Source organism: Sceloporus undulatus, chromosome 4 (genome assembly GCF_019175285.1).
Source record: "Sceloporus undulatus isolate JIND9_A2432 ecotype Alabama chromosome 4, SceUnd_v1.1, whole genome shotgun sequence".
Taxonomy (NCBI): domain Eukaryota; kingdom Metazoa; phylum Chordata; class Lepidosauria; order Squamata; family Phrynosomatidae; genus Sceloporus; species Sceloporus undulatus.
Window position 1 is genome coordinate 195,059,004 of NC_056525.1, and position 25,855 is coordinate 195,084,858.

The 25,855-nt window shown below is 39.7% G+C and overlaps 2 protein-coding genes across 2 annotated transcripts in view; one reads left to right on the plus strand and one right to left on the minus strand.

Moving 5' to 3' along the window:
• The window catches only part of SPIDR (scaffold protein involved in DNA repair), a 1,328,422-nt gene that overhangs the window by 1,072,539 nt on the left and 230,028 nt on the right, over positions 1-25,855 (plus strand). The window lies entirely within an intron of this gene.
• Positions 4,384-25,855, minus strand: part of LOC121928467 (ethanolaminephosphotransferase 1-like) — a 29,924-nt gene continuing 8,452 nt past the window's right edge. Inside the window, exons 2-4 of the mRNA XM_042463233.1 lie at positions 12,901-12,969; positions 5,838-5,946; positions 4,384-5,571 (exon numbers count right to left, since the gene is read on the minus strand). Of these exons, the coding sequence (XP_042319167.1) occupies positions 5,468-5,571; positions 5,838-5,946; positions 12,901-12,969 (282 nt within the window). The 3' untranslated portion in view covers positions 4,384-5,467. The remainder of the gene's footprint in view (positions 5,572-5,837; positions 5,947-12,900; positions 12,970-25,855) is intronic.

The following is a 25,855-nucleotide window of genomic DNA, read 5'->3' on the forward strand; positions in this document are numbered from 1 at the left end:
GGCCAGGAAGCCCCTTCCACACTCTAACATTCTTTGGCAAAAACATTTTCTTAAGCAAGTATTCCTGCTTATGAATCAACCATAAGTTGACAGGCCACTGAAGGCACATACATACAAAACTTCTAAGAAGATGATAACCATCAAACAGTGGTGTAGAACGATTGTTTCTTTACCTTCAAACACCTTTTTGCCAATTACCATGTAACCAACCAAACAAGTAACTAACTCGGGTACGAAATTAACTTCGTCGCGCGAACTAATTTCGTAACCCGAAAACAACCTCTCCGTAAGCCGAATTGCCATAGGCGCTAAATGAAAAATAGCTCTCCTGGCTCCCTCCGGTGGCGGAAAATAGCGCCGATGTTTTTTCAGTAACCACGAAGAAAACCTTCGTATGCCGAAACAATAAATCCCTATGGGATTTTTTTCGTAAACCCGAAAAAAATTCGTAACCTGGGTCAATTCTAGTACCCGGTGGTGGTACCAACTGTACTTGGCCTCATTACAGCTGGCACACATTATATTCCCATGCACTCACTGCTCCACATTTGCAAGGACTAGATGCCAAATCAATAGTCCTGGACAGTATCTCCAGAGACATTAAAACTGGAGGTAGATTCTTTGATACAGGTGCCAAGAATTCTACCAATTATGGAACGGCAGAAATGTCATGAGCAATTTACTTAATGCAGAAATAAAATGTATAAAGACAACTGGGTATTATTTTAGACTAATTGAAATAGACCTGCTGATTTTACTGGAAAATTAAGCAAGAGTTATGTTTTAAAGAACACAGATTCACCAGTATAAAGCAAAAGCATTACGTATAAAAATTCCAATTAATCTCCTGTGGATTTTACAAAGGAATCTCTGAGGAGGTCTATCTATCACATTGTTAGATGATGAAATAAATAAGCTCTTATGAAAAATAAGTTCTTCGATAATCTTCTTTCTCTGAAAGAAACAAGTAAAACTTGCTTCTCCCAATGAGAGACCACCACCAGTTTCTTCAAACATTCTAACATCTTTAAGCTTAATTTCAAGTGTAACCTTCCTATTAATTTTCAACAACAACAAAGTATGTAGATAAGAAAGCTGGCACTTATTGTGAAGATTTTTTTTCCAGGCTGGGTGTGAAGGAAGCATTTGAAAGGTGATTGTTAAGGCCTACAGCCAGGAATGAAGGGATCACATGAAACATAATTTTGGGTTTGTCCTTGGATCATGTTCTCACCGTTCATTCTGTGTTCAAGCTTGTGGCAAAAACTTAAGGAACCACAGCATAGTCATAAGTTACCCTTCAAAGTAATGGGAGGAACAAACACACACAACATCATCCACTAAAACGGTAAAGCAAAAGAAACAGAAAACAGGGATATCCAGTTCCAAGAACATCCAAAGACATGTCTTGAGATGGTCAAAAGATTGTTTTATTATTAGAGAAGTCCAATCATTTCCATACTGTGAAACACTGTTAAGCCTTATCATGGGTCTATTTAGAATCAAATTTAATTTCTGAACACAGAACTGTCAATTCATGTATATAAAATGAAAAATTCTGCGTATTTATCTAAATAGTCCCCTGAAGAAGCCCCTAAGTACACACGGGTAAAACACGGCAGGCTTTTTTTATTAAGAAAATGACTACCTTTTGAACACTTTGAGATGTGCACCAAAAGTATGGCTTAACTGGTCCTATTAGATTAGGATAGGCAGCTGTTAGCATAAGACTAATATCCCCCCCCCAGGAAACTGGAGGTCTGCACCATGTGTTAACCCATTGGAAAAAATGTTTTTACTTTCCTCCCAAAGGACCCCCAGCATCCCTTAGGGAACATGAGGAGAAATTTCTCCGTGTTTTTGTTCCTCTCTGGGACATTGTAAGTCCAACAGAGGATCTTGTTTCCAACAGTGTGAACTGGCGTCAATGTCCAGTACTTGTTATTGGAAGAAAGGACTCTCCTGAGCTTATAAATCAGATAGATGAAGGTTAACTCCAGGTTCGTATAATGGTGCTTGACTCAGTCCTCCAGGTGTGGTTCAGACACATCTGGTTAGAAGTAGACTCATGGCAACTACCAGCTCTCTGTTTTAGTGGAAAGAGGTACTGAAAAGACAGGAAGGCCTAAGCGAGTTGTTAGGGATGGAACAATTGTGTGAGCTGAATCTATGTTGACAGATCATCTGTCTTTTGACCATCTGTCAAAATTGAAGCAATTGTACAATCTTGTAATGTCCCAAAAGTTTTTTAGGTGAGGTTGGTGTGTTAGTTCCAAGATCTCGCCAGTGTGGTGTTAGTACTGAATGAGCTGAAGATCTCGTAACTCAGACAGATTAGGCCATGATCTGAGTAGACTTGGGGGAAGTGTCGTACCTTATTTCAGGAAGATAGTAGTACTCAGAGGTTCTTTCCCCCCATTGTAGAGTGTTGGGGGGGACAAAAAAGGGCTTAGAGCATCCAGAGGCAACTCTAGAAGATCCCTCAGAAACCATCAGTTACTAGTTATGTCTGCCAGTTCCAGTGGGTGGGAATGTTTCAGCAAAAAGAGCAAAAGACTACATCTTGAGCTCAATGAAAAACACTAACTGATCTTTGTATAGGCAGAATCAGTCTGGAGAGTCTTTGTGGGGAAATGTATGCCTTTCCCTACAAAGCTGCTACCTCTGAACCCTTTGCAGGCAGTGGCCACAAGGAAGGGCACTTTGGGCTTATCACACTGTGAAACAGGAGCACCAATTCGAAGCGAGGGGGTGCAGAGTCACTTCGGATCCAAGGTAATTCACTGATGTATTATCACTACCTGAGGAACGAAATCGTGGTCTCTACTTGGGCAAAGCGGAGTTGGGCACATTGTATTACCACAAAGAGGGAGTCAACTATTCGAATGGCACCTTGTGCATGCTCAGTGGGGCTCTGGACGGTGTCATCCTCCTGCCCCCTCCTTAGCTATCATCCTTCATCGAGGTGAAGGATGAGGCAGGGGGTGATGGGACAGGTGGCAGGGTGCCAGATGGGGCAGATCGGAGATGAAGGAATAGGCAGGTTGATGATGGGACAAGTGGCAGGGGGTCACTGGGACGAGATTAGAGTGAAGAGCAAGCAGGGGATGAAGGACAGGTGGCAGGGTGCCAGAGGGTCGAGATCTGGGTGAACGGAGGGAGGGATGATGGGACAGGTGCAGGGTGTGCAGAAGGAGCGAGATTGGGGTGGGTTGAAGGAGGAGGGCAGGTGAATGAGGGACAGGTGGCAGGGTGGCAGAAGGGGCGAGATTGGGGTGAGAGGAGGCAGGAGATGATGGGACAGGTGGCAGGGTGCCGAAGGCGGAGCGATATGGGGTGAAGGAGGAGGCAGAGAGATGGGAGACAGGTCACAGGGGGTGATCTGGGTGAGATCAGGGTGATTTCCACACCAGACCAATCAAAGTGAACTCGAAGTGAGCTTGGAAACAATTTTTGTGAATTCTCGTTACCGAATTCACAAAATGAGGAGTCACTCCAATTGACTGTGGATCCACCTCGAAGGCACCCCCATAGAAAGCAATCATGTCTGTAATACATCACGTTTATAACGTGAATCTAGGCCTGGATCCAAAGTGACTCCGGATCTGCGATGCAAAAATACGTCCTTTGAAGTCAGCTCAAAAGTTCTCTTAGCAAATGCACTGAAATAGGAGTTACTGTATAGCTTCAGGAACAGAAGAACGAATCACTGGAGTGTAACAGAGCAGTACCCGAGAGGACTGTATTTGTGGTCAAGGTGCATTTTGGGATGGGAAGGATGGTGGGCATCTTTCTTTTGACTATCTGTCAAAATCTGAGCATTGTATCAGTCTTGTATGTCCAATAAAATTGATAGTACAGGTGTGAGAAGAGTGAAATGTACACACATTTGCTTCAAAACCAGCCCTTGGGACTATCTGGTGTAAAAACAGCAGCAATTAAGTCTTGCTCACTAAAATTCATGTGTTTATTTAAAACTTGTGGTAGGTAGACTCGGTTCTTGCTAAGACTCTGGGTTCCTCACGTACTCAAGCCTCACTCTTTGTGGGAGAATATCTTCTGTTTACTACTCACGTGATTGGTAACTCAAGCAATGTATAAGTCTCTATTTGGGTTATCCATTCCACGTTGGAAGCAGATGCACAGCGCAAGTAACTCTCAGAAAGATTTGCAAGTGGCAGATGACTCCTCAGTATGGCTTAGCCATTGTTTGCGAGCCAGCTGAACGAGACGTCATTTGTCATCTTCCCTCTACAAAACAACAAACACAACTTGATTCAATGTTTTTCTAGGTTACGGCACCATTTGAAACTGCCTCACCCCTCTACTCCATTCCCTTCCCATTCTTTTTCTTAAGAATAAATGTAGGAGACAGCCCTTAAGAATATGTTTTACTGCCCTACTTCACCAACAGAGTGTGTGAAACAAAGTTCTTCAGAGAAAGGAGAAACAATAATTCACTTTGAAAAATATAATTCACTCATAATTTACTGTATGTAACCATACTATAGACTGAGGCCAAAGAAAGTTACTCATATTTTAATACCACTGGAATCAATGGGCAAAGTTAGTCATGGGCTAGTTTAAAACTAAAAGCTTACTAATTGCCTCTCTGCAGTTTAAGAAATAAATGGGATGATCATTAAATGCATCCTTGTTTAAGGAGTTTCAAGATGTTTTGTTTTAATTAAAGAAACTGTGTGCACACATTTCCATCATGCTCTCCATTTCACCGGAGTAGAACCAGACGGACAACATCACCACTTTAAAGCTTTGTAATTTTTAAATGTAAACTCATGACAGAAACTGTTTCCTGTACTTTTCACTTTCAATTAAGTAAGACTTGTAACAGTCCGAGTGATCCGGTCTTTTTGTTTCATTCCTCCAAATAGATGCTCACAGAGGAGGTAAGCTGAGGTACCTGGAAAGCTGGTCAACAATTCATGTCTGGACATTTTTGTTGGTATCTTATTTTGCACTATGTTTTACTGAATGTGCTACTATTTATGCCTTTATTTATTATTTATTAATCCTCTGACTTCTGCCTAGTGATGATAATGAGGATTGCTTTTTCTTCCATATATCTGCCCAATTTCTTCTTCATGTTAGCCCTATTGGACATATCTACTAAGTCTTAAGTCTAAGTGAGCACTCAAAAAGTTCATTTTTAAGCACACTGGACAGATTTTATAAGGACTAAGCAAATATCATTATGTTGACTTAAAGGATCAGAAGAAGACAACAAGATTCTGCTCCTTCAAGGTGCCCTTTCTCTGTGTAAACACTCTCTTCTACATGCATTCTCTGTTGTGTCTTACCCATTGTTAACCCTGGTTACAAAGAATGTAGGGACTATAAAAAGGTATTTTCCTTTTAGAACCCTAAAATTCACAGGTCTTTTCCAATTCTGGGTGCCTTGGTAGTGTTACACATGAACTAGATAAAAATATCCACAGAAGATTTAGCTTTACACTGTATACACCGATAATACTTTACCTAAAGTATAAGAACAGAAAGTAGCAAAAGCACCAAACACCCAAACCCATGTTGGAATCAACCCACCGCCGGAACCTGCCCAAAGAAAAAAGAAACAATAAGAGTTAAATTACTCAAACTTCAGAGGTATTTCTCAATTAACCATTAACCTTCTTTGATGAGCCTATCTATATGCTTGACATCACATTTTTAGGGTTTGTATCTTTATTTAAAAAATCTGTACCTTACAACACATGCAAATACCTCACATAGAGGGTTAGCTATATTAACTGTTTTATAGTTGGGTTTTTTGTAAAAAAAAAATCTCCATTCAGTTTTCAAAACCAATTAAATAGTGTTACCTGATGCAGTGTAGTCCCAGTCATAAAAAGATAATATTAAAAAATTAATTAAAATCATCAAAAATCCACCAAAGGTTAAAAGATTAGGAGCAATCCACAAGGGTACTATCTGTGTGATTTAAAAAGAAGAAACAAGTATTAACATTTGTGAACTGGAATTTGCTTCTCATATGACAACATAGTTACTATGTACACTGAAGAGACAGAGTAAACATCCCCCCCCCAAAAAAAAAAGGCTACAGCACCACACTTTGGTACTTTAATGTGAAGCAGACACTAGTATCTTCAAGTTGGCTTTGTCCCCAGTGTCCAATACTATGATTGAAATTCTGTTAGGGACATCAACATGTGTATGTTTCCCTTACATGTGTAGAGGGCCTTTTCTGGGCACTGTTGGGGTTGATATACCCTTCCTTCCTCCACAGCACCCAAACACTCCCTGAAGGCACCCCACACAACCATGTTTCACAGTGAGCAGCCAGAATCAGAGAAGTGTGTAGCTGTGTTCCCAAAGCCAAACACAAAATGATAACCATCAGCACTGAGATTCACTATGGTCCTCCATGACTCTCAGTGCTGCTGTAAAAATTACTATATGCTTCACTTGTCTGCCTATATGGATGTAGCCAGATGTTTCTTTGATCATGCTTACTTGTCGTGGAACATGGAATGGCTGTACAGGGTGGCTTCACAGGCATTTCAGTAAGTCGAGGGAAATATATATGGCTCAGCATAGTACAGGTCCACATGTGGATACTGTATTTATGCTAAGCTGAGGGAATGTAAATTAAGGCCAATAAGTGTGTCTGCATATTCCTTAATTCCTTAAGTTTGGAAGGAAGAATTATATGCAGATGTGGTACCATCTAATACAGCATGTTTTTAAATTGGTAGCCTAATGCAAGATAGTGATTACCTCTACTCCAGATGGATATAAACTTTTCTCAAATATCATATTTAAAATTTACCATAAGAGTGACTACGTCTACTAAGAAAATTACCCATTGTTCTCCCCACTATTACTTCTTGCTTTCAGTCTTCTATTATTTGTTTACTACAGTCATAGGTTTACTACAGACAGCCAATATCTCTTCTTATAATCCTGTGGCAAGTGGGTGGAGTGATAGCTACAACTGTTGAGAGTTTCTGAACACATATGAAATGAGTCAGCTGAAGGGAGAAAGACAGTTTCAAAAGGAAAAGAGCAGGGAACTAGAAAATATAACCAACAGAGTTCAAGGTTGTCGGTAATGTACTGGAGACAAAAAATAGCAGAACAGTCTCTGTTATGCTGCCCTGATTCTACCTCCTTTTCTCAGAATATGTACTGGTGAGCTATGAATGGAGGCTCTGATCTTCAGATAACAGCTGTTTATGATAGGAGTGGTAGTAAATAATTGCCTAATTCATGATACGGTTGCCAGTATGAATGTATCACCAAGACCTTTTTAGGTGAAGGCAGCTGGCCAAGTCAGGCCTAGGGACTGAGGGGACTATGGTGGAATTTTATATACATATATTAGTCAAATGAAGGTCATTTATCATTTACCTAACCCATCTAATGAAGCACATCTATCCAGCATTACAAAACCAGGCTGGGAATTCTATTGCTTTACTGACCTTCACAATGAATTTTTTGGACAGATATCAGAGATGGTATTGTAACTGTCCAAAATTATTATGAATGACTTCAATAAATTATGTTCCAGTTGGCTTAGGACTTCCTGACAATCTTAGATCTATCCCTGATAACTGGGCAATGACAGGAAAAATCCAGCTTGTCCTGAGAGATGCAGAATATATAAAGACCAACAAACAATAAGCCCATCCATATAAGCAAGTTGGATGGTAATCACGTTGCACTGCAAATCCCAGCAGTTTTAAGTCATCATAGCCAATACCAAGACATTCTGGGAGCTGCAGTCCAATAACATCTGAAGCACTGCATGATTCCTACCCCTAGTCTAGGTTTAGACCATGTTTTCAAACAAAACCTGCTTTTGTGGTTTGGATAAAAAGAAAAGATCTGCACATAGACAGGGGAGGACACAGCCTTCAGTACTCTGATCCACCCAATCCTTCTTGGTTAAAGAAGATAGAACTTAGTGTCTTTTACTGACCTATGAAGTTTCAAAAGATAACGTTAGGTGATTGCTGTTCTAATTCAGCAGCAAGACTTACATTTGTTGGATGAGGAGAGACAATATACTAAAGGTATATATAAATATATATATAATCTAAAAACATTGATGGCAGGATGATGACGTGATCTGGGAATGGTGGAGTTTTCTGGATAGCACAAGGTCACACTCACTCTAAATGTTCATAGTTCAGATGTGCTAGATCTCTGATGCTCAGGTGGAAATCATGGCTATGAGCAGATTTTATAATTCTACCTGATAAATCAGTTGCACTAATGATGAGAACTCTATTGTAATCCAGCTAGAATAGGCTCACTGAACCTATGGGGTTTATCTATTTGTTAGCTTACCCATCAATAATGGGTGTAGTGTAGTTGGGTGTGAACTAATAGGAAACAGGCCCTTGTATTTATACTATTGCACACTCTTACGTGAAGCTGCTGCAGGTTCAAAGTTCTGTAATGCATCTTTTAATAATTTACCTTTTTCACTACCCTCACGAATGTACACACATGTTTCTCTTCTGACCTCAATTCCTTCCCACACAGCTTCCCTGGAGGAAGGTAAATAGCTTACTGTGGTTGTTCCTTTTACAGAAGAACCCAACTCCTCCCCTCTTTTCTGTAGTTGATTCAAATAGCTTAGGATGGAAAGAGAGAGATGAGGTCAGTAGTGAGATGGGTGCATAAATAGGGGAATTATTCCTAAAATATCTCTGGCGCTTACATTTTCCAACCCATCTGCAATTCTGCTACCATTGCTCCTCTGTCAGTATCTTGGCTGTAATGTAAAAAAAGGAGGCAGGCCAGGACCATATAAATTCTTACTCTAAGGTGTCCTTTCCCACATGTATCTTCTGAATTAGAAGATATCTGGGATAAGCGAAGAAGAAATTTGAGATGTCAGTAGAACTGAACTTGCAATAAAGCCAAATACTTGTTTCTTGCAGAAACCTTTTCTAAAATGGCCATTTCAAATAGAGCATGAAGGTGATATGATAAATATACAGTAAACACTTAAATATTAGCAAGAACTAGTAAATATACCAACGAAAAAAGGCTGAGGTTTGATCTGCATGTTTCTATAACCATTTCAGGCTGGTGTGCATGCTTACTATACTACAATTTCTAAAAGATACACTAATGGTGAGGGGAGGATATTGGTTCTCTCTTGCAGGCTGACCTCAACACCTCTTATTGTCTTGAACTTCTGCCTGCATATGTGGGAATACCCTCAAATATGCAGAAAATTTTTTTTTGTCTGTGGGTAGCCCAGCTGCACTGCTATCTCAGCAAGAAAGCTTGATGTTTAGGGATGGGTGGGTACTTATATGCACAAATAAATTTGGGGCCACCACATAACCATTGTACTGGAGAGCAGAACAAACAATTTAGAATTTTTCCTCCTGTAGTTTGAGACTTCTGAGCTTTGGAGCTAGACTAGTAGCTGATTATTAAACCTGAATCTCAGCTATCTTTTGCTACAGTCAAACATGTATTGAACACTGTTCAATATATCACTGACTGCTGAACTCCAGACCTGAGCTATGCTATGTAAGAAGAGAGGCATTGTTACCAATCTTCTCTATAGTACATGGAAGACTGAATGGATGGACGATAACTCTTGAAACAGATTCAACTTCTCTCTTAATGATATTTCAAAACTGCAATTTTTAAAGGAAAGTGTAAATACATAATGAGTAATACTTATGTTAAACCTGTTACAATACTGAACCCAAGGACATTATTATAGTTATAGCCACTAATTAGCAAGTGCCGCAAACCTGTTAAAATTGTTTTAAAACTTTAAAAATTAGCAAGTGCCACAAAACTGTTAAAATTGTTTTAAAACTTGCAAAAATTGTTTTAAAACTTTAAAAATTAGTAAGTGCCACAAAACTGTTAAAATTGTTTTAAAACTCGCAATTGCTTATAGACAAGTCTCCATTCAATATCACATTTCACAGACCTGGGATGGTCTTTATCCAAATAAAAAGCTTACAGAATCAAATATATAAAATATATTCATATACATAATCATTCACATACAGAAGATACTGGGTGTGTCTATCCTGTGTTTGCAGGATATGGTAAGAATATCCAATAAAGCTCTGCATGAAAATGAACTTTGAAACTTTTTTTAAAAAAAGATTTTAATGAGATGTAATCATCTTTTTAAAAAAAAATATATGATGGAAATGAATACTGATGCCTTCCTTCTGAACACTGCAACCTTCCAATGCTCTTTTTAAAAAATAATAGTGTAAGATGGTATAGATGAAGATGGTATACAAATATTGCCCATCTGGTCTGACTTTTGGAATTTTCTGTGTCTCTTGCCAATCTTTCTAACACACAGCCTGATCAAGAGTTTGGAAGAACCTGATAGCTTGTGCCTCTTATGTTACAATTCACTGTAACAACTTTGATATTTTACTTTTATTCATGTACCACATGGTTACTTTTGGGTTTTATTGGCCATCCATGGTGATTTTTTTATATGAACACACATACCATTTTATAAACGAAGATACTTGGTTCAACCAAAGTATTCTGTCCATAATTATGAAAAAGGGTCTACAGAGATATGTAAATATATGTTTTTTCAGCTCGTACTCTTGAGTTTGCTTCAATACTAACATCATAGTCTAAGGTTTACTTATAATTTATGTATGGTTACTTCCTTCAAGATCAATACAGATATACAGATTCATGCTGAAAAGTATTTACTATGGCTTTTCTTCAGTCTCACTCTTTCAGAAAAAGCAATTTCATTTCTTCAGAGATATCGGACATCTGAAATGGCATTTGTCCTTTTCTATGTTCATCATAATGGCTTTAATTTTATCTTCTGAAAGGGAAAACTTATTCCCTGGAGCAATATCCCCAGTCAGCAGACACAGATCATTTATCATATATTATAGAAAAAAACAAATTATTCTAACAGCAACTTCAAGTTCTAAAATAAAGATGATGACAATGGAAGAGCAATGGCTCTTTTGTAGGGATTTGAAGATCAAGTTATTATATTGGCAATCTAATGCAAAATCAGATACAAAAGGCTTCCAAAGAGGTGATAGATACATACAAGTCCTTTTAAAATAACACTGTTTAGTAATCTGTATATATATTTAACATTAAAGAACTGCCCACACAGAAATGAGTAAGAATAGTTTACTCGCTAACGTATTCTGTAGTGTCTAGAATAGCTTTCATTTATGTAAGCTGTGATGCTGAGATATAGCCTCATTCATGTAAAAGTGTGGCATCTCATATTTGTCCATGGCTGCACTACACCAGCATAGGTGGTGGCAGCAAGATTAAAAAAAAGGCCACAGGAATTCTTGTTCTGAATGAATGAAGAAATAGAGTGCTCTCTTTCCTTGCCACCAGTGAGAAATTATCCCAAGAACTGCAACCACTCACATAGAACACCAATGAAATCCCAGAATGATAGAATCAAAGAGTTGGAAGAGATGGCAAGAGCTATCAGTCCAACCCCTTGCCATGCAATACACAGTCAAAGCACTCCCTACAAGTGGGCATCTAGCCTCTGTTTAATTCAGTTTTATTTAATTCAGACAATTCTACTTCTGCAGTAGCTGAACAGAGCTGCTCAGGACTAGGTATCTTGGAGATGTCTGGTTCATAGGGTCACTATGGGTCGGGGTGAAGTGGACTTATTCGCCTGATTGAAGAATTATATTAAAAATGCTTTTATAAACTGTTTGTAGTCATGATTTTGGGTAAGACTAGATGAGAAGCTAGAATTTGACTTTTGCAAAGACTAATGTCAGAGTGAGCAATTTTTGCATAATATTGTGAAGTCGAAGGTTTTCATGGCCAGCATCTATGGTTTTTTTGTGGGTTTTTCGGGCTATGTGGCCATGTTCTAGAAGAGTTTCTTCCTGACGTTTCGCCAGCATCTGTGGCATAATATATGCATAATATTGTTTCAAGAACACTGTGCTATTAGATAAGGTTGAATATCCCGAACAGAAGAGTAAAAACAATGTCACAATGAACTAGAACAATTTCTGCTATTTCAAAATGCATAGACATGTTCATTTGCTAACGCCATAGAACAGTGGTTCCCAACCTGGGGGTCGGGACCCCTTTGGGGGTCGAACGACCCTTTCACAGGGGTCGCCTAATACCATTGGAAAGCACATATTTGCATGTAGCAATGAAAATAATTGTATGGTTGGGGGTCACTACAACATGAAGAACGGTATTAAAGGGTCCTGGCATTAAGAAGGTTGAGAATCACTGCCATAGAATGTATATATTAATGTAGATGATTTGCAATCAGGAGTGGGGTAAGAGTTTGGAGGTCAGGCTTTCTTGTATTGTGCTTGTGTATAAAACCTGCTGTAAAGAATTTTCAGGGTCTCTCTTGCACCTTTTTGGCAGGAGGGTCTCAGCCATAATAAAACTGTGCCTTCTGTGACAGTGGGACAGCTTGGTTGTTTATCCCAGCCAGTAATTTCTGCTACAGGGGTTGACTTGTAGGCACTAACAACAACAACAAAGTATTCTGGCTTATTTGCCTATGAAATATCATGGGAATCCTGAACACAAATTACTAACATCTTGACAGAAAACTCGACAGTGCTGTGCTTCATGGGTAATCCTGACTTCATGATTTTACTGTCTACTTCTTCCCTTATCCTCTACCTTCTTATCTTATCTCACTTAGGTTTTCACTTATGTCTTGACCTATCTCATATGGTGGTGTTGGCAGCTATGGAAATGGTAACATAGTTCTAACAGTAATTAGACTGATTTTATAAAGAAATATTAATTTGAATACAGCAGTTGTTACCAGATGGTCAATGCATCCAGTTGTGAACTGCTATTCAAACTGTGATTAATATAATTCAATAGAAAATTTAGTGATTGTCACACAGTTAAAATGCTTACCTTTACTATTCTGTCCCATAATGGCTGCATAATATGGACGGATAAAGGATTTGTGTCCACAGCACTGTACTGAAAACAAAATAGACACACTTGTATCAAAACAAAGTATTTACAAAATATATTTCATGCAAATACTACAGACAACAATCCACCAAATGACAGTGACATTTGTTGCTTATTATTGACCAAAATGATCCTGGCTTATTTTAAATTATATCCACCTGATCAAACAACAACTGCTAATAAATATATTGCCTTACATTTCTTTTCTTTTTTAATGAATGCATGTGCTTTTATTCAGTAATAGTAACAGCTGATTATACAACCACCAGCCACATAATTTCTTCAAATCTATATTCACATGTGCATTTCATACTCAAATAGAATACAAACATAGCCACACATTAATAACTCAGTAGCATTGTGTATGTTATTAATTTGTATTTTATTAATTCTAACACATGTTGCCACTCTCTAATGAACACCCATCAACTTCCTTCTCCTTCACTCTTGTCAACAAGAAATGTACCTTTTGTGGGAGTTTTACTCTTACATTATTGAGCTTTCCACTTGACATTACCATGAAGGTGACATAAAAGTAAACAATGAGGCAGATCTCCAATTACACCCTCCCTACAGACACAGTGTCTGAATTCATACCATCTTTCAAAAACATGGATGGCATCATCAAACATTGCTCCCAAGGAGCTCTTTCCAATTTTAATTCAAAGGCACTATATCAAGTCTGTCTTCTAAACACTTTCACAGAAGCAGAACGTGATATAATCTTTATAGCTGACTTGCTTACATAAGGAAAGCTGAGCTATAACAAATTTCCCAAGGTTCCACTATGAACTTCATGCCTGAGTGAGGATTTAAATCCAAGCCCACAGCCAAAACTCAGATAATCTATCCACTACAAACAGATAAATAACTTACTTTGTTTAGGATCACAGTTTTAAGGGATCAATATTATCCCACAGGGCAACTAGTGCTCTTTACAAATATGGATTTTAAAAACTTTTTTAATTAGACTCAAGGATTATGATTATTATTAGTTAGAGTCTAACTGCTAAAGTCTGCCTTATGACACAGCAAATTGTCTTTCCTTCCCATCAAAGCTATTCCTGGACTATTCTTGAGACTCCCAAAATGTTTTCTGCCATATGAACACTCTGTGATTGATTAACAATTAATATAATTCAGTAAAACAAAATGCCTGACAAATATGCCATTCAAAGTTATATGTGTGCATAAAAATCCCATTATTTTACACCTCTGTAATATATAAAAGGGGGAGGGACTTGCAGCTCAAAATCTAGACCAGACAGTGGTTGATAAAGGACTGCCACTCTCATTGGATTCCTGACCGACTATAATAAGCACAACCAACCTAGAGGTTTCCTAGCATTCCTTGTTCACAAATCGAAAAATGTCAACTGCAGCCTTTTTGTTTTTTAAAATAACTTGATATTTGTAAGGTGGGTACCTATGAAAGGAAGGGCAATATTTCTCCTTTCTTTAGTTCATAAAGATGAAGCAAACTTGGATAACAAATCTAAACCTGAGTTAATTCTTCAGTAAAGTAAAATTAAAATACAATAAGTTGATGGGCAGCTGTACACACACATACATACAAACAGAACAGTGCTACTCAAAGTGATGGCCCCAGGAACTAATACCAGACCATGAGCCATTTGTTGCCAGACCCTGGTGATTTTCCAGAAAAGAAAGACACAGCTATGACCAATGGGCAAAAATATGCTAGTCCCTGACACTTCAGGGGAAAAAAATGTTGGGCTCCAATATCAGAGAACTCTCAATAGATTATCTATACACACTTTTCACAGTCTATGATCAAATGGTGGCTAATGCTGCCCCCCCCCCATGACGCTTCCCATACTCCAGTCCCTCGTATCTGAGCATCTAATTTGCATATTATGCAAATCATTATAATTGTGCATATTATTAATGTGCATTTTGTTTCTGAAAATTCAACACATTATTCTTTGCACTTTTTCTCCCATTATGTTTTCAACCTCAGTATGTATTTTGTGCATTTTGGATAGCCAAATAAAGGTATCACACTGTATCACATGTAGATGGTAAGCCCTACTGGCCTGAATGGCAATGTGTGCACACAGCAGTGCAACCACAGTGGCACATGCCATCACCATGGGACTTGAAGTCCCACAGTTTGGGGAATTTGCGGGGGTCCAGAACAGAACCCCAGCAGATACTATGGACCGACTGTACTTTTGCTATACGGCCAACAGAACTACCCTTGAGTATAGTACCAAGCTAAGAGCTTTTTTCCTTCTTTCTTCCCCTTAGCTGGTGTGAATAGACGGAGGCTTCCAAGCAGCACCAGAGAATAAATGGACTCCCATTGCTTTCTTGAAGCTATTTGGAAGTGAAATTCCACCGTGCTATCTAGCCACAATCACCACACAACACAAGGCTGTCTCTGCTTGTCTCCTTTCTTTTTCTGCCTTCTGGGCCTGTCAGGGGAAGTGGGAAGGAAATGGAAGAACAAGGTGGCAATGCTACACCTGTGTAGTAGCAACCAGAGCCTGCAGGGAAGGATGACTCTCCTGCCAGTGCCGCTCTTCTTGTATGGTTTCCTACTTCATCACCACTGCCACATTTTAACCTACCCACTGGCCTGTGATGATTGGGAAATTTAGAGTTTAGTGCTTCAAGTGGCCCAGGTGACCAGGACATTTTTTGCTACCTTCAGTGTGGAATTTTCTAGGTTTTCTGGGACAACCCAGCTCTAATACTGCTCCCTGAATTCACTTCAGCAGCCTTTTTTAAAAGTCAGAAAGCTCCTGACTTTGAAAAATGGCAGCCAAAGCGAGTTCAGGGACCAGCATTGGGGGTGGAAAGCCAAGCGATAACAGCAGGGTACACACCGAATGAAGCTTGAATTTGGCAACGGTAAGATGCTTTTTTCAGCAGTGCAATAATCTAAGGAATGTGGACTGGATAAAGCAGTTGAATTATTATTATTATTATTATTATTATTATTATTTTCTTATATCCTGCCTTTCTCCAAACAAAGGGACTCAAGGCGGCGACTAACAAGTATAAAACTTGTTAAAATTAAAAACAGTACAAGAATATTAAAATATATAAATATAAATTTTAAAAATTAATAAACAATTAAATAATTTTAAGAATTAAAGTAGTTATAAATTAAAATATAACATGTTAAAATAAAAGCCATTAACTTTATTACATTACACAATATTAAAACCCAGTCCTTATCAATTCTCAAAGACCTGCTGGCACAAGAATGTCTTTATCTGTTGACAGAAGGACAGCAGAGATGGTGCCATCCTGGCCTCCCTAGGGAGGGAGTTGCAAAGCTTGGGAGCAGCCACTAAGGCCCTCTCTCTTGTTCCCACCAAATGCACCTAAGAGGGTGGTGAGACAGATAGAAGGGCCTCTCCCAGTGATCTCAATGCTCTGGGGGACTCGTACAGGGAGATACAGTCCTTCAAATAACCTGGACCCAGGCTGTATAGGGCTTTATAAGTCAAAACCAACACTTTGAATTGTGCCCACAAACAGACAGGCAACCAATGGAGCATTCCTGGTCACTGTTGATACCTGGGCTTTCAGACTCAGAACTGAATTCAGAAGTACCTCCAAGCTATGAACCTGAGTTTTCAGGGGGGCTGTAACCTTATCTAACACAGGTTGAATCCCTATTCCCATATCTGTCTTTCAAGTGACCAGGCGCACCTCTGTCTTCTCTGGATTAAGCTTCAATTTATTTGCCCTCATCCAGCCCATTACAGCAGCCAGACACTGGTTTAGGACAGGAACAGCTTCCTTGGAATTAAGTAGAAAGGAGTGATAGAGCTGGATATTATCCGCATACAGGTGACACCTTACTCCAAAACTCCGGACAACCTCTCCCAGCGGTTTCACGTAGATGTTAAAAAGCATAGGGGACAGGATAGAAACCTGAGAGACTCGACAGGCCAATGGCCAAGGAGTCAAACAGGAATCTCCCAGCACCACCTTCTGAGAACACCCCTCCAAGAAAGAACAGAGCCACTGTAGAACAGTACCTCCAAGTCCCATCACAGAAAGGCAACTCAGAAGGATACCGTGGTCGATCAATTCTTCACCAATCTATTCACTTACTGCATCAATATACATTACTGTATACTAATTATGGATGTGAACATAAAACAAGACAAAATAGTTAACTCGAGGGTATGTGCTTGCAAGTATGCTCATTCATGTGTCAATGCAAGCAGAGAGAAAAACAGATCCAAAACTCACTGCAGAAATCATCCAGTTTGAGACCGCTTTAACTGCTCTGTAATGGAGTCCTGGGAATTGTATGTATTTTATTGTGGCCCCAAAGCTCTCTGACAGAGAAGGTTAAATGTCTCACAAAACTACAGTTCCCAGAATTCCCTAGCATTGAGCCAGGCCAGTTAAAGCAGACTCAAACTGGATTATTTCTGCAGTCTGTTTTGGACCCTAGAGTCAAGAAGATTTGCAGGATACCCATACTTGTCCATCATGATATTGCTTCCAAAGAAATTAACTGTTCTTGTTCTGCTTACTCCAAACAGGAGAATGGTTCAAATCAAAGTGCAGAAATACAGTGGGCCCTTGGTATCCACTGGGGTTTGGTTCAAGGACCCCCCATGGATACACAAAACTGTGGATGTTTAAGTCCTATTATATACAGTGGCATAGCAAAATGGTGTCCCTTATATGAAAGAGCAAAATCAATGTTTGCCAGAATGTACAGTGCGCCCACGTCATCCGCAAGCATGTCTTGCATGGTTTTTAGCATGCACTGAAAGTCACCCTGGGAAAAGGGGCGACATGCCCCATAAGGGATAATGGTGTGCGTGCCCATGATGCAGGCGTGCCGCCGTGCCATTCATTTAAATGGAGCTCAAGCATATGTGTAAGGGAATGGCGGACTGTATATATATTTGGAATATTTTGAAATCGTGAATACTTGAATCCGTGGATAAAGAATCCATGAATATGGAAGGATGATTGTAGTAACACATGCTGCTCTTGTGCCTATGCGATCTCATATGTCACAGAATATTGTAATTCCACATTACATTAACCTGAACATTAGCTACAACTGATCGATTTTCTTTGTTTAAACTGCTAGCTACAAAGCATGACCACTTTAAAACCAGTGTACTCTCTGTGTGTGTGTCTGCCTGCATGTATTTGTCATGCAGGGCCTCTGGCAAAATGGAATAGTCAATTAGTCTATAGCATATGCACTGTGAGACACTAAAACTGCTGTAACAGACACAGTCTGAGCAATGCAGTAAAATGAAGAAGATGTTCATGAGAACAAAGCATCACCTAATATAACACAGAATTTTCTTTCTAACATATATCAGTATCAGATTCTACAGAGGGCATGCACAGCATGACAAAACACTAACAAGATTATGCTGGTTCTTTTCAATTTCTTCCAACACACTAATATTTCAATATACTCTTGGTATGAGGGCACAGCTCATTTCTACACACAGTTATGATTACACTAATACGTGACTCCTCTAAACAGCCTATGTAATCAAAGCTGATCCAATTGGATTCCTCCTGGTGTGAAGATAGATCACAAATAAAAACTATCACAAATAAAAATTATATTCACCTTATATGAACAATATAACAAACATATTTTATAACTAATTTAAAAGGTATGGCAAATATGTAATATATATCTACTATTTCCAATGAAGCTGAATATTCACTGTGGATGTAAACAAGTAGATTAATAAATATTACACTTAAAATAAATGCATGATTGCATGATGCCACAACATGCCCTCACATGCATGTCCGTTCTCATGCTTGTAAAACAGCATATGAAGAAGTCACTTGGTCTAGATTGTTACTATTACTGTTGATCTTAATATTCTAATTAGGCCTCACTGATTTCTGGAGTACTCCTGTTGGATTGTTCTTACTAAATTCTTGTAGAGAAGTTTCAAAACACATTATTGAGTACTATTTCAGCACTGGAACACAGTAAGTACTCTAAGGTCATATTTAACAAGGACAGAACATAAAGTCTGCTCAGCAAAGTTAGGTGATATAGTAACTCAAATTGCAAATTAGTAGCACTGACTACAAAGCAGTACTACTTATTGCATGCAGACACTTTTACGATCTTTGACAATGAATCAGTCTCAAGATCAAAGACTTCTTGGGAGTACTTGTTTATCAGTTATTTCTCCATATTTATTAATATCTTAACAATGGATCTCTTGTAGCATTGACTACTCCCTTAAAGCAGAAATTCTCAAATACTTGTGCCAATATATACCTGTGGTTCAAGTCTAGGGATGTCTACATTCGACTCAGGCAATAGCAACTCACCAGCCAGCTGTGCAGCACACCCAATTAGGACATAATTTAGTTCAGAGATCCACTGCAAAAACATTTTATACCATGGCTTAGCACTTGAAAATCATAAATAGAAAATGCCAACAAGCACTTTTTAAAAAATAAGAGTCATTTTAGTGAAAGCAAGACTTCAGCATGACAGAATGCAATGCCTAGGTATGCTTGTTAGATTTTTGTCCTATTTTTCTTCCAAGAAGCTCAGTAACCCTGTGATGTTGTTAATCAGAATAAAAGACTAATCAGCTGAAGGTCAACCAGGTAAATATATGATTAAGTGAGGAATTTAACTGATCTCCCTGATCTTACTGGCCAAGCTCTGTGCCTCACTCTATAGAAGATGACCACAGCATCCACACTCTAGGATCCATTAAGACTTTCCAACACACATAGGGTGATAATCAGGGTCAAGGAAATATCTGTCACCCTCAGGCAAATGATGGGATCTGCAGAGATGGCACTGATGTCAGTCCTGTCTCCCTTCCTCTCAACCCCCATCCAATTTCAAATTTGCCTTCTGATTTCTTTCTTTTTGTAACTTCAACGCTGTCACAGGTGGAAGGAGCGGCATCAGTGGCCTCTGCTCCCCATGTTAAGTTTTTCCATAGTGCTCTTAAGTGCTTTTCAGACACGTGAGGTAATAGAAAGGGAAGGAAGAAAGCTGTAGCAGGTGGCAGGGGTGAAGTAATTTTCTGCAATTGAGTATACACATACAGTTGGCCCTCCACATTTGCAGCTTTGACTTTTGCGGATTTGATTATTTGCAATTTTGATTAATATGTTCTCCCTAGGAATCTCTAAGTCAGGGGTAGGCAACCCTTTTGAGCCGGGGGCCGGGTTGCTGTCCCTCAGACAACTGGGGGGCGGAAGCCAAAAAATAAATAATTAAATGTTGTTGTTTTTAAAATTAAATAAATAAATAAACCGGGACAAATGTAGGACAAAATTTTCAAAGGGAGGGCACTTTTAAAATAAAAAATGGAGGACATGCGAAAAAATCTGTTGATTTTTTTTAAAATGTTAAGATAAATGCATGTTTCTGAGGCTTCTATAGACAATTGCCCCACAATGCCCCTCATGTGAGACGCCAAAGGCCCCAGCGGCAATCGGTGGCAGGACCGGGCTGGGGCCGGTCCCAAGGCCTCGCCGGGCCGCATCCGGCTGCGGGCCGCAGGTTGCCTACCCCTGCTCTAAGTACTTCAGCACTATTCTGCCAGACATTGACCATAGAGTTGTGCTGGAAAACCTAGCAATACCTATAGAAACCACTTCTCTAGGCATTTGTAAATCCTCCAGCACAATTCTAGGATTAACCTATGGTAGATGTTGACCACAGAGTTGCACTTGAGGACTTGGAAATCCCTAGAAAGGTGTTCTCTTAGGTAAAAAGAATAGTGTGTTTTCTATTTGCCGTTTATCCATATTAACAAGATTCCTTCACCCATAACCCTAGTGAATGTGGAGGGACCACTGTACAGTTGCCCCCTCCCCCGTATCCATGGATTCAAGGACCCACAATTAGAAAATAATCAAAAATCTATATAACTTCCAAAAAGCAAACCTTGATTTTGCCATTTAATATAAAGTACACCATTTTATTATATCATTGTATTTTATGGGACTTGAGCATACACAGGGGTCCTGGAACAAAATCCCAGTAAATACCAAAGGTTTGCTGCATTGTGCTTATATTCTATGTAATACAGTAAAGTGTTATGTGTTATTGTGGTGTATTGCATAGAGTAAAGTAAGTAGTCCTTTGGGAGTGGGTGGGGTTGTGTGGAACGTTATAAGTGAATACTGACTGACTGGGAATTTGGAATTGAAAATGTTTGTGTGGGTCAGATATGACAGTTAGTCAGGGGAATTAGAGGTCTGGCAGAAAAAGTGAAGCAGGGAATTGTGTGGGATGTGGATTTAAGGATGACTGCGGTAGTTTAATTAGAAATGGAATAAATTAATAACTGCATTCAGTATAATTCTGTATAAATAAATAAATATATGTATTCTGAAAAATAACTGTATAATTAAAGTAGTGCACACTTTAAGATCGTATCCATACATGCAAAATATAACTGAACTTTTTGTTTATATCATTTTGTAATAAAATCTTGTCCATACCTACAGGCCTCGAGTGGTTACATTAGCAATTGTAGCTATATAAATTCAGACATATCTATGGTGGCAGTGAAACCGGAAGAAGTTTCTTAAAGAGAAAATGTTACAGTTGGCTGAGGTATTTCTGTGTGTGGATTATTGGAAAGATGGTTTGCTGGGGTATATCCATGTGTGGACCACTGGAAAGACAGTTTGCTGTCATATACCTGGGTGTGGGCCACTGGAACCTGGACAGCAGTTGTATAATGACAAAGCAAGGAGTGGAGAAAAAAGAAAAAAGGCCACAGTTGGTGGCCAGAAGTGAGAGTTCAGGGGAAGAGTACTACATAAGGACTCTCAAAGGGTGATTGTCACATATGCAGCCAAGTGATTGGATAAGGTGCGAGAAAGTAAGTGCCATTATTCCTTTATAGAAGATGGCCCATCATAGTTACTCTGCTGAGGGCCTCCTCTAGCCTGGAGTAGCTCTGTCTCTGTTCTATCACTACACATAACACTCATATACTTTCATCTGTCTTCATGATGCTTTATTTAAACCTGACCTCAGCTATCATCTGAATTCACATGGTTTCTTCTAGAAGGCTTGGGCCACCTCACTTTGTGGAACTATGCTTCATAATGGAAACACCAATGTATTTTATAACATTCAACTATTTTTTTAAAAGTGTAAAACAAGATTTTTATGGTGGGGTGGGCAACTGTGGTGTTTCCAGTTATTCTTGGGCTGCAAATACCATAATCTCTTAACACTGATTGTGATGACTAAAGTTGGTAGGAGTTGTAAGACAGAAATATCTGATTGTCTACTCCTCCTTTACAAGATCTCTTACCTATCCCTCCACTGACAGAGGAATAATTTCCTCTATAGCTGACATTCCAAACAGAACTACTCACTTCGTCAATTAACTTAAAAATTAATTGCAAAAGTGGTTTATTTACCAAACATATTTCTATGCTTCTAGTAAGCATATGTCCTGAAAGTTCAGTGTAGGCCTCTGTCTAAACTAGATATCACAATAGGTGCTCTATAATCCTGACACTAGATTCAGTTCCCTCAATGCATTCTTAAACATGGTCCTAGGTGCATATTCCCTGTGCCATGAGGTTCTCTTTGTGGGATAGAATATGTCCCAGCAGCCCCCGGTCCCATGAAGAACATATGAGGCCATAATGTGCTGCCCTTTAGTTCTGCAATCTCAGGGCAACTTACTTCTAGATACCCTTTTATAGGAATGCCCTGGCTGTTTAATTTACTTTCTTCCCAACCAAGCATACATGCATGTACACTTTGGGGGGGGGACCCTCTCTTGCAAACTGCTGCTATAAAGCAGCTGGCTTTAAATTATAGTAACCTTGCAGTTCAGAGTAAACTAGTTGACTGATGTTTTGTTTGGTTCTTGGATGGTCCACAATTATTTTGAAATGTATTATTAACTAGGGATCAGAGTCAATAGTGAGGTAGGCAGATGAGTGCTCCACCAACATCTGAAAACTTGAACTGTGTCCAAAGGTTAGCTGTCACAATAAACCTGGCCCTCAGTGTGGCAAAGTTCACCTTGGAAATCCCAATAGCATAAAAAGAAAACAGCAAGAAAGAAGCAGTACAGGTTATGATGAAGTCACTTGTGGTAAGAAAAACAGCAGGTGACAGGGAATGTGATCACTTTACCTAGGCCCAGCCTACTAGGAAGAAAAAGAGAAAGCTAAATTATAGACTACTCTTGAGGATATGTAGGCAAACTCCCCCCCCCCCCCCGTATCTGTATGGTGGTGTCCAGATCTCCTGGGTGTTTTATGGATAATGGCAGAAGCAATGTTAGAACAGTGCAAGCAACACATAGTACAGTATTCTATACAGTTTATTGCTAGCCTCCACTACAAGAGAAATGCACAGAGAGAGAGAGAGAGAGAGAGAGAGCAGTGTGTGTGTACATACAAAATATTAGTGTGAGGTTTTGAAGATTCAGACCCTGAAACATCAGAATGGTTTGAGGAACACACTTTCCATGTAATGCAATTTCTCCAAAACTGTTTGCTTACGAAAAAAAGAAAGCTAGAATGTATACATATGAGAAGAAAGAGGAAGTGACACCAGCAACCTTAAGAAATAACAGTCAAATACAGAAGGAAAGAGGGTGAGATAGAGTGAAGGACTGTCTAGGAAATCTATGATCTCTTTATTTACTCCATGTGCAAACACATACATCTTTAGTGCAAGCTGAGTTTAACCCCTAACCCTCCAACCCAAAAGAAACTCTTGAGAAGTTTGACTGATAGGGTAACACACTCAAGTTGTCGCCAGCAGAACTTTCACAATACAGTTGAAATTGGCTCTTAAACCTGAAGAAAAAAAATGTTGGCAACAGGAAGGTGGGAAACCAGAATCCCAGGCTAGCCAAACATGGGCTCAAAGGTTGCTAGAGGCAGTGACAGAAGCAAGCACATCAGAGCAGAGGCTGTGCATTTAGGCAAAGCCTACAGAACATATTTTGTTCATGGCACAGAGCAACTGCTTATGGTCCCATGCCTCCTTCTATAAAGCAAACCCATCCATAACAGCAGACTGCCACAAATCAACCCAACACAATCAAGACAACTGATCAGAAGCACAAAACAAGAACTAAAAGTGCCTAGAGAGTAGATATTACATCAGGTCATGTGTATAGCAAACAGGTATACACTTTATTAAGTAATATTATTAAGCAACACTGCTTTAACTGCCCTAGATCAGTGTTAGGGAATTCCGGGATCTGTAGTTTTGTGGGACATTTGGCCTTCTCTGTCAGAGAGCTCTGGTGCCACGATAAACTACAATTCCCAGGATTCCCCAGCATTCAGCCAGGGCAATTAAAGCGGTCTCAAATTGGATTATTTCTGCAATGTCTTTTGGACCTTTGTCTCTGGTCCTGAAGAAAATCAAAGAATAGCAGAAAAGAGAAGTATAAAACCAATCTAAAAATAAGCAGAGAGATAGGAAAAAAGAGGGACAAAACAGGAATAAGAGAAAAAAGACAGAGAACTCAGCTGCATAGATATGTACACAACATTGCCTCCAATACCAGAGACAACCTGCCTCTGTATACCACTTGCTTGAAACCATAAGAACTCAGCTGCATAGATATGTACACAACATTGCCTCCAATACCATAGACAACCTGCCTCTGTATACCACTTGCTTGAAACCATAAGCAGACAGGTTCCACTGCACTCATGGGCTAAGATCCTACATCACATTAATATTTGCATGCAGAGTTATAAACTGCGTCACAGAGCTCTTGTATTGAATGGCAGTCCTGCAGAACTGAATACATAACAAAATGCACAACGTCACCAGGTGAAGAACTCCACTTCCATGATCTTGAATTAAATGTGAACACTGTATATGGAATGAAAATATCTACCTTATTCCCCAGGGGAACCTAAACACATGTAAAACAACAATGGGATTCTAGCCGCTGACTTCCCATGAGCAACTGGTTTGCAGTTGCATGAAAACTGGCCTTCACTGCTTTTCTGTCTTTCGTCAGCTGAACATTTCACTGCTATTTCTGCTTTGTCAGCACCTAGCAACTAGAGTAAACTGAAAAAGCCTTCCTAGGAAAGCTAAGCCAACTTCCTTAAATAGGTACTATTGTTAAATTAAGGAGAAACCAGCATAATATAATAACAGCGGGATACAGACCGCCCCTTTGAGGCTGTCTGCACCCGCCCCTTTCCCCTCCGGATTGAGGCCTGGGCATCTGCAGTGGCAGCCCCAGAGGCCCAAATCTGCCACTTCTCCAGGTCTTGGGGAAGCGGCAAAACACCGTTTCCCTGTGGCCTGGAAAGGGGTGTCCTTGGGGCATCCTGACAGCTGCAGGGAAGGGGAAAAAAGGGCCACTCAGTCCCTTTCTCTTCTGCAATGCTGGCGCGGCCGTGTAAAGGCCGCACCAGCAATGCGTGTGGCAAAAAGGAGCTCCGGTTTGGAGCTCCTTCCTGCGACACGGAAAGGGCACCACAAGCACCCTGCAGCGTCGCAGGGACGTCACGCCCATGTGCACCATTTGGCTGTGGCGCAGCCATGATGTCATAATGGTGATGCCTGTGTATACAGGGCGCCGCCATTATCACACCGCCGCAATGTACTAGGGTTGCGAGGCCTGCGGTGGCACTGCCCTCGGGCAACCCTAGCACGTATCCAGGCCAGAGCAAAGCACTGGTCAGGATAAGCCCCATTATTTCCTTTCCCAGACTGCCATTCTACTCTACCCACACTCCAACAGCCGACTCCAAATTGTAAAAAAAATCCAACTAACCCTGACTGTGAAGTATCAGGAAAAGTAACAATTCCTAACATGACACTGAATTTTGCAAACACAGCACCTGCTTGTATAGACACATATTTTTTGGTTTACTTGTTTGAGATGGCTTATGTGGAATCATA